The sequence below is a fragment of the Nesoenas mayeri genome (genome assembly GCF_963082525.1).
Source record: "Nesoenas mayeri genome assembly, chromosome: 3".
Taxonomy (NCBI): Eukaryota; Metazoa; Chordata; class Aves; order Columbiformes; family Columbidae; genus Nesoenas; species Nesoenas mayeri.
In genome coordinates, this window is record NC_137544.1 from 76,256,682 (window position 1) to 76,270,276 (window position 13,595).

Below are 13,595 nucleotides of genomic sequence, written 5' to 3' on the forward strand. Positions count from 1 at the left end.
CATTAGAAGTAAATGATGGAGTGCTGCACGCTTCCTCCTTCAGAATGAAGTTGCCCCGTTGCTGTGTTGGTTGACCTTCTTCTGGTATAAGTGCTTTTACTTTCTGGTGGAAGAGCCTTAGCTCCTTGTAGACCTGCCCACAGCAACTGTGGACTAATTAAGGAGTATTAGCAATTACTATATTAATATTCCTGTAGTATCTGTGAGCTGTTGAAGGGGTGCTCAGCATGCCAGGCACTTTATGAACCAAGGTTTGTGCCCACCTGGCTGCACTGAGTCATGTTTTAGGGTGTTAGATTTTATTCATTGTCTCTCTCACATATGAAAGGCCAAGAAGCTGTGAGCAGCAGAATGTGCCACCTGTGTAGCCTCAGATGTCTGTGCAGGACAAGGTCAGTGCTTGCTCAACTACGGCACTATTTGGTTTGTCTCCTTTCCCTAAAATCTGTTTTAATTGAACTTGTATTTCCATTTTCTTAGCCGTTTTGGCATATGCATTTTTTAAATCAACCAGTGGTTTCAGTGGTTCTGAATTGCTTAAGCAGCATTTCCTTAACAAATCAGATGATGCAGTTGCAAGGAGTAGTGAGCTGAAGATCAGGAACCGGGCAACACAGTGAGTCAGATTAAACCAGAGTTTGTCAGCTATTTATATCGTGATTAAAAGTATCATTGGAGTGATGTAGGAGAATTTATTTCAGTTAACACCTAAATTGCTATAGCTTTCCCTACCTCTTTGCCCTCTCCACAATTCATTCTCTTAGTTAAACGTCAAAGACTTGCCTGGATCATAAATTCTGATTTGTTCCATAATGCATGTCACTGCTTTTTTTCAGTCCAATTTTAAATATGTTGTGAAGACTATTATACAGATTATAGATGTTATTGCTAGGAAGATACCCTGAATTCTTCTCCTTGTCATTTAATCATGACTGTGCAGGAGGTGTCAATACATTTCATCAAGAGAGGAGGCTTTCTGCACTTGTCTCAGTTTCCAGAGGCATTAATGTAGGACACAAATCTTTGGTGTTGCAGGAGAAGGCCAGTTGGTGAACATATCTGTTGGGCTAGAAAGTTGTAGGACAAGCTCTTTCTCTAGACAGGTCATTCAGACGTGCTCCACTGTTCTTGCTTTCTGGGTCCAAGCAATGGCTTGCTGATACGGAATGTTTTTGTTCACATGCAGAGATCTACTGCTGTGGTCTGCTGAGTGCCAGGAAGAGTGACTGCACAGGCCTACCTCCATCCATGCTGAACAACCCTGAAAGTCCTCAGTCCAGAGGACAGTACAGAATAAGAATGAAGGGAAACATGTCCTTGATCTGCTGGTACAATAAAGGGCACTTTCGTTTTCTGACCAACGCCTATTCGCCGGTTCGACAGGGTAAGCAATATTCCTACTGCTCATCTGGGATGTCCACATGTTTTCTATGACAAGGCAAGATGAGTCACTGAGTTTGATAATAAGCCTGAACAAAAAGCTTGATCATAATATCCTAATTAAACAGTAGCAGCAGTGATGACTTCCCTTTTGTGTCTTCCTACAGCTATTATTTTTTCTCATACAAAGGTTAAAAGTCTAATTCTAATGCAGCCTCCTTTGCCTGAGCTGGCAGAGGCAGTATCCTTTCAGATATAAAGATTATGTCTTCGCTGATGGTCAGAGAAGGGAAGAGGGTTGCTAGTCTTGCAAAGCATCTTGTAGCATTGCTGCTACAGAAAAATTAATAAGCATCATGATGTACTTGGAACTCTGAGCAGATCCTACAATTAATTTATCTTATCCAGTAAAAACTTCATCACAAACGTCTTTTTGCCAGAAATAAATATGATTAAGGCTTCCTGTTTTATGTTAAATTGATTTTAGCAGTTGATGAAAAGAAACGAAAACAGATAACATGGATAGTTCAAATAATTGCAGAGAGCTCTTGATACTGAAATCTTTTACTTTTGAAAGTACACAGATGTTTTTAAGAATGGTTGGAAACTTCTGTAAGATGCAATATGATTAGTTAGCTCTTTGAAACTCATCTTCCAGTGAAAGTGTTGCTTCAGTTTCTCTTCAGTTTTATTATTCAGAATTATGGATAACTACCTGATACAAACAAGAATAACCTAAACTTTTACATGTAAAGACACCAATTCAAAGGTGTATTTTACACTCATGGTCTGAGTCCTGAGTGACTCTCATGTGTGTACAGGCTACAGAGGCTAAGTTGAGGCCTTGATTTACTGTATGATGAGCTGAGAAGTTGACTGAGTGTGTTACTCAGTGCCTTGCCAGAAGCAAATCGTGACTGTTTTCTAGGAACCAGGCACCATAGCAGAGCAAGGACTTGGTGACACCAACAGACCAGTGTCTGAGCGCCAATGCTGAAAATATATCTGTGAGGGAAATACCACTAGAAAAATACTTTGTTTCTGTAAGTGTTAACTGCTCCTTTAAAACAGGGGCCAAAAGCAGACTCTGCATTGGCAGTGTCCTTTACAAGCAGCACACAAAGGTGTGAGCTGTTGTGCTTGTGAGTGACCTTGGGCCCGTCTTGGCATAGATAGGATTGTAGGTTGCATGTATGAGGCAGTTGAAGGTCCAACGATCAGGACCTGTGCATGGTGTGAGGCAAGACATGCCCAACACATTGCTCACCAAATGCTTGCTGGGACAGTCGACATGGTTCACGGTGAATTGGAGCAGAAAACAAGAGGCTGGCTTTTAGAAGAGTGGTGCTGGGGAAAGAGAGTCTCTAGCGGAGAGCTGGGAACAGATGGAGACTCAGCTGGAAGTCGGGAGACCAGATTGCCTGCCTCTAATTTGGCATCTCTGAAGTCAGTGCAGCAATGCTAGTTTAAACCAACTTGAAGCTTGACCACTAAAATTTTCTTTAAGGCATATAAGTAGAGAAAAGTAGGATGAAGAGGAGGAATCTGTGCTCCTTGAGGCAAGCCTGTAGCACAGACCTGCAGAGCACATGTTAGACAGGAGAGGAGGCAGGGATGAAGCAGAATAAAACCCACACAAGGGTAGTTGGACAGAGACGTGCACCAGTGGGATTGCCAGACAATGCCTGGTGGGTGTTTGCACTTGGTTGAGCATAAACGTTGATGGGAGTGGAGGAGGCCATGAAGATAAAACCTTGAAAACAAAAGGTAAGAGATGGTCAAAATAAAATTTAGGATGAGAAAAGGGGTGGATGTAACTAATAATGAGTTGTTTGTTGCAATTTAAAGGAAAGTTGAGAAGGTAAATCTTGCCTGTACTCGGAAAGCAAATCCCACCCAAGGCAGAGGCACCAGGAGGGCAGTACACTTGTCAGAGCTGATCTATGAATACTATTCTTAGATGCAGCAGGTTATTTATTATGGATGTTTTGAACCAATGTGTCATAATACATCAACTCACATGCTAAAGGATGAATCTTGTTCCTTTAGTCTTGCAAAAATGTCCTGCTTACTCTTCTATCAAGTATGAAGTTTCTGCCTGGAAAAAAATTCGGTGGGGTTCTTAATTTCCCTTAAGCTTTCACATGAGTTTCATTTTTCCTTGTGCCTGTATTACAAAAGAACTGAGAAGTCAAAAGAGATTGAGACCCCCCCAGAGATTAAAAAGTGACGCTTATTCTAAAGCGGTTGATATATGTACTGGCCCAAACCTCCTGTTCAGTGGGACAAGGCTGCATTTTTGTTTTCCACTCCAGATCTGGTGCCCACTTTCCCGTTATCTCCATTACTGTGTTCTAGAAATAACTACAATATTTTCTACTTTCCATATGGAGCAAGTAGTGACCTCACTTGCTGCACAGCAGGATGACCAGAATGACATCTTGAGCAAAAACTTGTTTAACCCAAGATCTTTTTAAGTAGCTTCTTTCTGAGAAGAGCTTTCACAGCTGCTCTTCACCAACCAGCTCTACTTAAAAGCTAAAAAGACAATAGCTAAGGATGGAAAACAAATCTTGGGCCACATACACAAGGATTAAAGAGCTGCAAATGGCATGTTGGCATCTTACAAGTGACTTGTGAGAAGATGGGGGATGTTGTAGAGACATCGCAATTGTATGAAGCAGTTGTATAAGTCCCTGTGTGGTTCTTAGCCCAGGAGGAGCTGGAGTGAGGAGTGTCTGTGACTATCTGGTTTCCTGAAAAAAACACTTTGTGAGATTTGGCCAGAACTGAAAAATCTGGGAAAAGAAACATAATGTTAGAAAATACGCTTCAGAATGGGGAAGCTTAGGGTTTTAACATTAGATTTCCACGTGTCCTTTGTGCAACTACGTTCAGGTGGTTGTGTCCAAGTGTGGTGAGAGTGGAGATGGGGCCAGTGGACTCTGATGGGAAGACCTTGAACATTAGACCTTGTTACAATGCTGACTGTCTGCAGTTCTATGTCCTAATAAAAAGCCAAGTAGCACTTGGGACATGCAGCGCTTCCTCTGTTGTGTTATGAAATTTCAGTGCTTGCCAAGGTGGAGCGGTGCCAGGGAGGGAACACGGGGATGCTGGGGGAGGACCGGGAGGGGAAGGAGCTCCCGGGCTGTGCCGGTGAGTCAGCTGGCTGGGGACAACTTGCCGCAGAGACCTCGGCTGGGAACCACATGGCTCTGGCAGTTTCCTTCCCTGGAGAGGTGGCCTATGGCCACGAAACAAGCCTGGTAAAGGCTATAAAAATAATGTGCGTATAAAGCTATTTATAGTCTCAAAACAGAGGAATGTTACGTGGAATATAATAGAAAGTGAGAGGGAGTATATGGTACCCACATAGCTGCCACTGCAATGCATTTTTTTTTTAAGGCTTGTGAATACAAAGCAAATTGCAAAGGAAATATAAATCCTCCAAAGGAGGAGAAGGGAAAGAAAGAGAGGAGAGCAAGAGGAGAAAGAAGGGGATTTTTTTTTTTTTCTGTAAAACATGCATCAGGAACATACTTATCCTTTCCTGACCTGGCCAGGTGGGATAACAAGTGATTTTGCAGCACTGATGCAGCAGGCTGGTGGTATATCAGCCCTCTTTACCTCATGCTAGCCAGATTTTTGTAGGACTCATTAAAAGGATCAAAAAAGCTCTATAGTAAGTATGTGAAGGTAATGAAGCATTTATTTATTTGATTGGGGATTTTTCCCCTCCCTTTGGGCTACATTTACACCCAGCTTGGGGAGACAAAGGTAAAAGAGAATGTTTTGAACAATTTAAAGGTGGTATCATTTTGAACTCTTGAAAAATTAGACTTTAAAGGCCCCAAGTAAATTGCTGCATGGGTCAGCTGTAACATGACATTTAGTATGTGTCGTAACTCTTGCTTCAAAATAGAGCCTGCCAGCTAGGACAGCACAGGGGACTTGACAGAGATAATGGATGGAATGAGACTTCCAGCTGAGGGAATGAAATGGTGAAGTCTGTAGTCGTAACGTGAGGAGCATTTTAGGGATGATTGTAAAAGAGTTGTCAGAAGGAAGGCAGTGAGAGTTTGAAGGCTTGAGAAATGAGAAAGCTCAGAATCGTACCTGTACTGAAGCAATGCTGAGGAAAGGTGCAACCAAGCTGTGCTTTTCTGCACCTGGAGAAAAATAGTGTTGTGCCTGGGAGAGAGCAGGGATTCTCACTAGGCAGTGTGACCTAGACATGGAGCAAGAGACGGTTCACACCCTGGAGAGCTGACCATCAAACCCTGTGGGGACATAAAGTCAAAAGTTAGGGAACAGACTCCTCAATAAAGTACTACAAGTTTGTTTTACTTATCCTTCTCTTCTACAAGCAGCTTCCTCCGGATGGGGAAGACGCAGAGGAGAGGAGGAATAAATCCAAGAAGAGCTAGGGGCGTTTCTTGGGAGAGTGTTGTACTCATAACTACTGCTGTAGTGTTGGAGAAGCCAGATCAAAGATGCACCATGTGAAGAAATGGGGCCCGTTCTTGGAGTAACATCTTTGTATATGCATAGAATGGTTGGTAGGTGGCTGCAGAGGACTTGCTGCCTTACCACAGGTTTCTGCAGTAGGCAGGATAATCATCCCCTATGATGAGCTGAATGGTCTATCCAGCTGAGCAGGCAGGGCAGGGAACGTTGCTCCCAGGCAGACAAATGTGTGCTCAGCTCCACTGAGCAACCTATGTGTACATCTGAGCTCTGGCTCCCCACAGCAGCGGGTCAGGCAGCTTCTCATTCCAGAGACACTGTGGTTGTGGCAACTTCAGCTCACCTACCTGCATCACCTCTGTTATGACTGAGTTTAGCAGGCTGGCGCCTTCTTCTTGTGTTTTCTTTCTTTGTCAGTTAGCACCTGGTGGAGTGGAGGTGCTGTTGCTCTTGGGCCTCGTGGGTGGACATGAGGAAAGGAAAAGACTCATTTGGGACCTTCAGAACTCAAAGCATAAAATAGCAAGTCACAGCTCTAGAGGTGACCACAATTCATTGAGAACCAATAGAGAGGCTAATACCATTTTGGAATGGGGCCTACTGTGGAACTCTGGCAATGTGTGTTTTTTTCTGAACATATGATAAAAGTATTTGTGTCTAATACCTTTTCATTTCCAACTGAAAAACTATAACTCTTCTTCCTCTTCCACTTGCTCAGTGTGCTACCAATGAAAAAAAAACCCACAACTTAAATTAGCATCTCTGTTGCAGATAACTTCCCAGTTTTAGGGCAGAAACTGTCAATAAGGTTTATTTTTTAATAACCTGTATCTAGAAACCATATCTTTTAATTACTAGACCTATGAAGTGGATTTAAAACTGTTATGTTTGTAATTGATGCAGGAGTTATAATTAAGAGAAAAAGTGGAGAAATTCCATGCCCGTTGGCAGTTGAAGCCTTTGCTGCTCACCTTAGCTATATCTGCAAATACGATGACAAATACAGCAAGTAAGTAAGAATGTGTGTGCATGTGTTTATTTCTTTCACTCCTCCTCTGTTGCTGCAATGTTTGCGTTCTCTGTGTTGAGCTGCAGCTGAGGGCCCAGTTCTGCTTTTATGGAATTAATATCTGACAAAACTCCTGTTTCAGTAAAGGTCGGCAGCTGGCTCTGCAAAAGGGCAAGAGCTGCATTGCTGGTGTTGTTTTGGCCCTATCTACCCATCCACCCATCCTACCCAATTAAAAAAAAAAATTAAGATGTGTGTTCTTAGCGTCTTCTAAATGACTTGTAAGAAGTGTTGGGACGGTGATCCAGCAGGCTGATGTTCTTGTTCACATCAAATTGAAGGCTAAATAGAGAATTTAACAAGGGTCTGCCAGCCCCACAAGTCTTTCAGGCTGCCTCAGCTCTCCACCCCTATCAGCACATAGTGTTTAGGTCTGTCTGGTGATACTTGTGTCACCTGGAGCCAGAAGAAAAAGGCATTCAGTCATGGATGTAAAGCAGATCTAGATGACTGGGGACAGCAAAATGTAGATCTTTTCACTCCTGAATTCCAGTGGGAGTCCTCGGTGTTAGCTCTCAATGTAGCAGGGAGAAACAGAAATGAGTAAGAATAGCAGTGGTGAAGCTTGGCTTTTGGAATAGCAAGGAGGTGCAGATGATTTCAAGAACTACAAAATTAAGTCGAGAGAAAGGCAGCAAGGATTTTCCAGGCCAGTTCTGGGCAAGGCAGCAAGAATTCAGTAAAAGAGATGAGGTAGTTGCTGGAGACTGATGTTGGGATCTGATCTGAGGAAATCAATATGAAAAAGAGGTGAGGTAGCAGATTTAAATGGTTACTAAAAATGAAAGTAGGAAAGAGGGAAATCTCATGACCAAAGAACGAATATTCTGGCAATCCTAGAATTATTCAGAACCTAAATATAAGGATGTCAGTCCTTTCTAGTTCTGCATTGTGGAGAGGTGCTTCACATACCAGCACTGCATGCTCTGGCTCTACCCCCACATCCTCCCACCTGCTGTTGACAGCAGCAGAAATCATTCTTCGGTCGCAGTAGAGATAAGCAAGAGTGGAAGTACCATGAATCTTCCCTAAACTGTAACATAATGTGCCTGGGGCTTTTTTTTTTTTTTAGTTACAAATTGAAGGGATTCAGACCCACAGCTCCCATCAGGTAGATGTTTGTCCCTGATAAGCTCGAAGGGTCTGTATTGGTACTCTTATTTACATGGGGTGGTGCAGAGATGAGAGTGCTGCTGAGGTTTTGCTTCTGAAAGCAAATGAATCTGTTCTTTTAGACACTACTAGAAATTTCCAAAATTGTGCAATTGAACTGTAAATGATTGTAAAATACATCATACAAAAGTTCTTAAGATGATAGTTGTGCTAGGTATTAAGTCCTGGGCCTGCTTTCCTTTTGGGACTGGAGGATCTTTGCCTGGGGTTATTTCTTGCATCCCACCTGCAAGGTTTGGCTGAACAGTGCTTTTCCTTCCCCTTGTCTCTTGTCTTTTTAGGTATTTCATTTCTCACAAACCAAACAAGACCTGGCAACAAGTATTCTGGTTTGCCATCAGCATCGCTATTAACAATGCCTACATCCTCTACAAAATGTCGGAGGCCTACCATGTGACGAGGTACAGCCGTGCACAGTTTGGCGAAAGACTTGTAAAGGAGCTTCTGGGCTTGGAAGACACCTCACCCTCCCATTGATGCATTGTTCTTGGTGGCTTAGGCAGGGGGTGGAGGGTAAGCAGAAGAAGATACCACACGTGGAACGGCAAAGCAAGGAACTTGTGACACCACCAATGCTGTCCTTATCCAAGAATGCCAAGTGATGCTACTAGAGAGGTGGGAACTTTGTTCCTGGTAGCAACTGGATGTAAACATGTCCTGCAGAAAGTGCCACTGGAAAAGCTGACACAAAACTGCATACGTGAATGCCCTGTGGAAATCTGTACACCAGAAACAGTCTTAAATTAGTCGTCATCTCAATACTATTTGTTGAAGAGGGTCATCTTGTAACGTTCCTCTTGGGCTAAGAGCGTGCCATGTATGTCATAGCTCAGCAGTCCTAGGCGGGCATTACAGAAAACTCTATACCTTGCTTGGAGTTATTTAATTCTGGGACAAGCACTGTAAGTCTGCACTATGGGCTGTGGTTGAGAGAGGCTGCTGCCCTGTCCAGCATCGCTGCTGTCCGTCCTCCCTCCCAGTGTGCGAAACGAAGCAGTTCAGATACACCAACACTGAAGCAAGCGTATTGACAAATAAAACCTTCCCAGGCAGGCAGCCAGGAACTGAGGACCAGTTATGACTTTTTATTTCTGTCTTCTTTTTTTTTTTTTCCTTTGTTTTTATTAGTGTAATGTAAGGCAATTTGATCCCGGTTAGAACGCAGCAAAATTAGGAGAAACCAAATACAGTAGTAAATTTAAAATGGAAATGCATTACATTGATTTTCTTTTTTAACCAGGATGAAATGTTTTATACACAAACAAACAGTGAGTAATACTGTGTTAACAGTGAGTAAACCAGTCAGTAATACTGCCTCATAACTTAACTGCCACGGTTAGTGTGTAGGTGAGAAATCAAAGTATAACAATTATATTTTTTTCTTGATTTCAACTATCTTAAATGTTGCTTAAAAATCTGATGTAATGGACTGTTAAGTGTTTAGGAATCACAATTTATTTCTTTTTATTTGTAACTGTCAAGACTTTTTTTGTCCGTTTTAGAACTTCATTTGACACACAGTTGGCAGGAAAAATAAGTCACTAATAGCAGTGTGTTTCCCATTATCACTGCAGGATGTCCTGTAGGAATTCTTCTTGTTAGAATTCAGGGCTTGTCACAGTAGTTGTAATTAAGCAGTTTACATGTTTAGCAAAATAGCATAGCGTTGTGTTTTACAAAATAAGTCCAATTAAAACCAGACCTTAAAACCTCACTAAACCAGAGCAGGCCCAAAGACTTCCCCTGTTCTGAGTAACACTGTAGAGGGCGAGCACCATCATGAGCTGGTGCCAGTGACTGAAACACCACACTTTGGTGCTGATGGAATCTGAAGGCAGCTGAAGCTTTGGAAAACAGGGCTGACAGAAATATGTGATTGAAACAGGAGAAATGATACTGAGATGAAATACTGCCCTGCCCTCTACACCGTATTGATTTCACTCCACAACTCAATAAGCAAAAAACTCTGTATTCTAAAGGTTAGAAGTGATGGACACAAACAGAATGACATTAACTTACAGGGCAGAAACAATGTTGCTTAGAGGACCAACTGGTTTTAGGTCTGTCCCTGAGTCTGAGAAGTTTTACCAAAGAATGACTTGAGTTGATTCAAGACGAAGGAGAGTGAGTGATGGGTTTCCTTATCGGTGTAAACCTCACCAGTTACATATATCTATCTGGTGAGAGACAATAGAGGGTAACCAATGTGAATTTGAGAATTCCCCAAATTTCATTGTGGTGTGATGTGCAAATGTAGAGCATGTAAATCATAACAGAGGAAGAATCTAGCAGAGGTTAGTAAATTACTGACTAGCCCAAAGAGCTTCCTTGCACTGACATCTGTTTCCTCCAAGTCTTTTTTTTTTTGGAGTAGACTTAGAGGCAGAGCTCACCTGATTTCAGGAGAGTAAAGTGGCCAACTCCATGGTGGTTCTGCTCCCAGTAAAGCCTGGAGACCATCCCACATGCCCTGCTCTGCCTATAGGTTTCCTAACCACCCCTTTTCCCTTCTTAGTCCACAAGATCTCCACCAAGGAACCATGGGAGAAAGGACAAAGCCTTGTGCAGTGGGGCCTCCTAGCCTCAAAAGGGAGGAGAGGGTCTGTACCACTCTAGTCTTTGGCAATGCTGAGCTCCATGGGAGCCCAACAATGAGTTCAAAACTTCTTGGCCCTGCAGAGAATGGAGACGAGCCCTCTTCAGGCTGTGGGTGGTAGTTTGTTCTTGTCAGTTGTGTAAGTAAGTATTCAAAGGGGGAGAGGAACTAGTTTTCAGCAATATAAGCCCACAGTTTCCTTTTTTTTTTTTTTTTTAATGGAATTCCACAGAGGTACCTAAAGGCAAATGGTGTTCTTGTTGGTCCCTGCTTCTGACCATGCCAGCCTATGCTGGCATATGCAACAGGAAGAGTAGCTCCAATTTCATTGTATCCTGTAAATTTATATTGTATTCAAAACTGGGGCAGTAAGGAAAGGAGGTTTGGCTGGAACTTTGCTGATGAAACGGTTAGAATGAACAGTAGCTGCTGGGAGCCCAGCTTCCTTGCAATGTCAGAGCATTTGCAAGGTGCACAGGCCCCCAGCAGAGATGGGGAGGTTTGCAAGGCCTCCTCAGAGCCACTTGGTGCTTCTGAGGAGCAAGCACAGCACTCTCCACCTCTGTTGTAGCCCCTTCAGATATGTCTGAAGCCCTTGGTCAATTTCTACATTACTACGCATGCTTAAAGGCTCAGATCTAGGCCGTCCCTTACAGAAAATGCCTTTTTTTTCCTGGAATGATTCATTTGCCACTAATGTATGCTGTTAATTGTATGGATTACTTGAGCTGAAGTCATGAGGTCCTAGCTTTTTGCCTCAGGGACTTGGTCCTGAGTAGTTTTCCCTGGAATTGGTGTTGACGGGGGATTACACAGTGGCTGACTATTACAGGGAAGATGTTTTAGTCTCCTTTTTAAAGGGGAAAAAAAATGAAGACAAAATTATAGCTTTGCAATGAATTTCATTTTCTTAGCCTTAACCATCCCTCATCATTTTTAACTGGTGCCCTAAACATACACAAACATTCCATAAATAAGCAAAAATATTTATATATATTTATATGTGCAAAAATGCCTACATTTGGCTCTCAAAGCCAGCAAGTGAAAGCCACCAAAGCATAGTCTATATCCACAGATGACTATTCCACCTCATCTTCTCCATTTATTGACTGGGAATGAATAGGGGAAAGTTACGATTTCTCCTTGTTGAAAAGTATCTTGCACTTTATGTTACTACAAACAAGGCAAAGTAATTAAGGAAGAAACTGAACCTTTTTTTCTAAAAGGCAAAATTTGTTAATTGCAGCTCAGTTTCTGGAACATTTCCTTTACCACAAACCGTACTCAGATCTCGTTCCCCACCGGCTCACAACATTAAAGCTTCTCCCTAGTTAAAGGGAAAAAAAGGGGAGGGTGGGGGGGAGTTAGTCTCAAAGTAGTGCAAGGATGCTAGTTACAGTGTGTGTGTGAATTGTGCAATGACTTGTGAAATGATAGCAAGTTTGAGTTGTTTTGGGGATTTTGGTTTTTTTAGCCTTGAGACAATCCGTGTAAGAGATCTTAAAGCTCAGCAGTAGCTAAAATGCAGTGGAAATGCCAACCAGGTCACAGAGGAATAGCTCTACATTTTTCAAGGGGGAGAAAAAAAAAAGTTTGAAGCTAAGGTAGACAAGGGAGCAGCAAAGCTCCTTTCTCTCCTGCTGAATTAAACTTTCATTTACACCTACTTCTGAAAACTGAAAATTACTTATTTATGGTATGCAAACCTTGTTTCAAAGAACCGGACCATCAGTAAGACATAGTGACCATCTTCTATGCACAGTACTTCTTTCAAGAAATGCCTGTTGTGCCACGATCCATTCTTGAAAAGCATTTCTTTTCTCAGTGTGTAATATAACACTCACTAGAGCTTAGAAGCCACTGGGAAATGGTTGCCACTGCTGTTGTCTCAGTTGAAAAATGCTTCAAGGGCTTTCAGAAACTCTGACACTTTTTACTTCAGCCCATTTTTGTACCTCACATTAGGGCACAATTTAAAGAAATCTCAGTTTTCCATTTCTATTCTCTAGACCCAACCGTTCTACATTTACAAGGTAGTCTGAGAATCCAAATTTATAGAAGTTTCAGTGTCCCTAATGGGTACAAGTTCATTTTCTTTTGACAGATCCTAGAGAAACATTAATTTAGCTGTTTCCAGACTGACATTAAAAACAACAACTCTCAAAACAGCATTCCCATTCTTTACTTCCAGATACACTTCTGTGTTTTCTTTTATTTTATCGACTGAAGAGGTTGGTTTCATTTTTCCTTTCAAACATTTATTTAGTAGTTTGTCTTGAGCTCGTGAGTAGTGAAAGAAGCCTCCAATATGTGAGTCTTACATGTCATTGTCCCATAGTCCTAGAACTGATTTTACTGATCAGTAGGAGATTATGCTGCGCTAATAGTTCTGTGCCGATAGTTTTGTGCATCTGTGCTACTTTCCATGACAGGATTGCAAAGTGTTTTAACAACCTCAGCACTCATGAGGCATCATTAGCTCCTCAAATAGAAGCTTCCCCTTCCCTTATCAGACACTGAGGCACAGGACGGGTAAGGGAGTGATAAAACTGTAAAGCGGAGTTTGCACTCCTGCTGATGAAGTCTGTGTTCTGCATTTTCAGTGACTTGTTCAAATGCACTTTTCCAAGCTAGAAATGAAAGCATGCCCAGCATTATTCCACCCTGAAGTAAGAGCTGTGAGATTTTGTCAGCACCGTTTCCTTACTCCATATAGGCTGTTATGAGTCAAAACCAAGTTGCCACAAAGGTAGGAGAAAACTGGATAAAACAGCAGCCCAACATGCCTGGAGGAGCTTAGAGGAGATAAACAGAGTCTGAAGCTTTGCTATAGTCCAGTAGTCAATGTGAAATTGAGATAAATAATTACTGACTCGAGAAAACTCACTGAGGCTTAGGTGGAATCTG

The 13,595-nt window shown here is 42.2% G+C and overlaps 1 protein-coding gene across 1 annotated transcript in view; it reads left to right on the forward strand.

Moving 5' to 3' along the window:
• The window catches only part of PGBD5 (piggyBac transposable element derived 5), a gene marked incomplete at both ends in the record, with an annotated part of 62,177 nt that extends 53,608 nt beyond the window's left edge, over positions 1–8,569 (forward strand). The window contains 3 exons of the mRNA XM_080342516.1: positions 1,187–1,384; positions 6,754–6,859; positions 8,374–8,569. Coding sequence (XP_080198642.1) covers positions 1,187–1,384; positions 6,754–6,859; positions 8,374–8,569 — 500 coding nt within the window. The remainder of the gene's footprint in view (positions 1–1,186; positions 1,385–6,753; positions 6,860–8,373) is intronic.
• Positions 8,570–13,595: the final 5,026 nt, after the last annotated feature.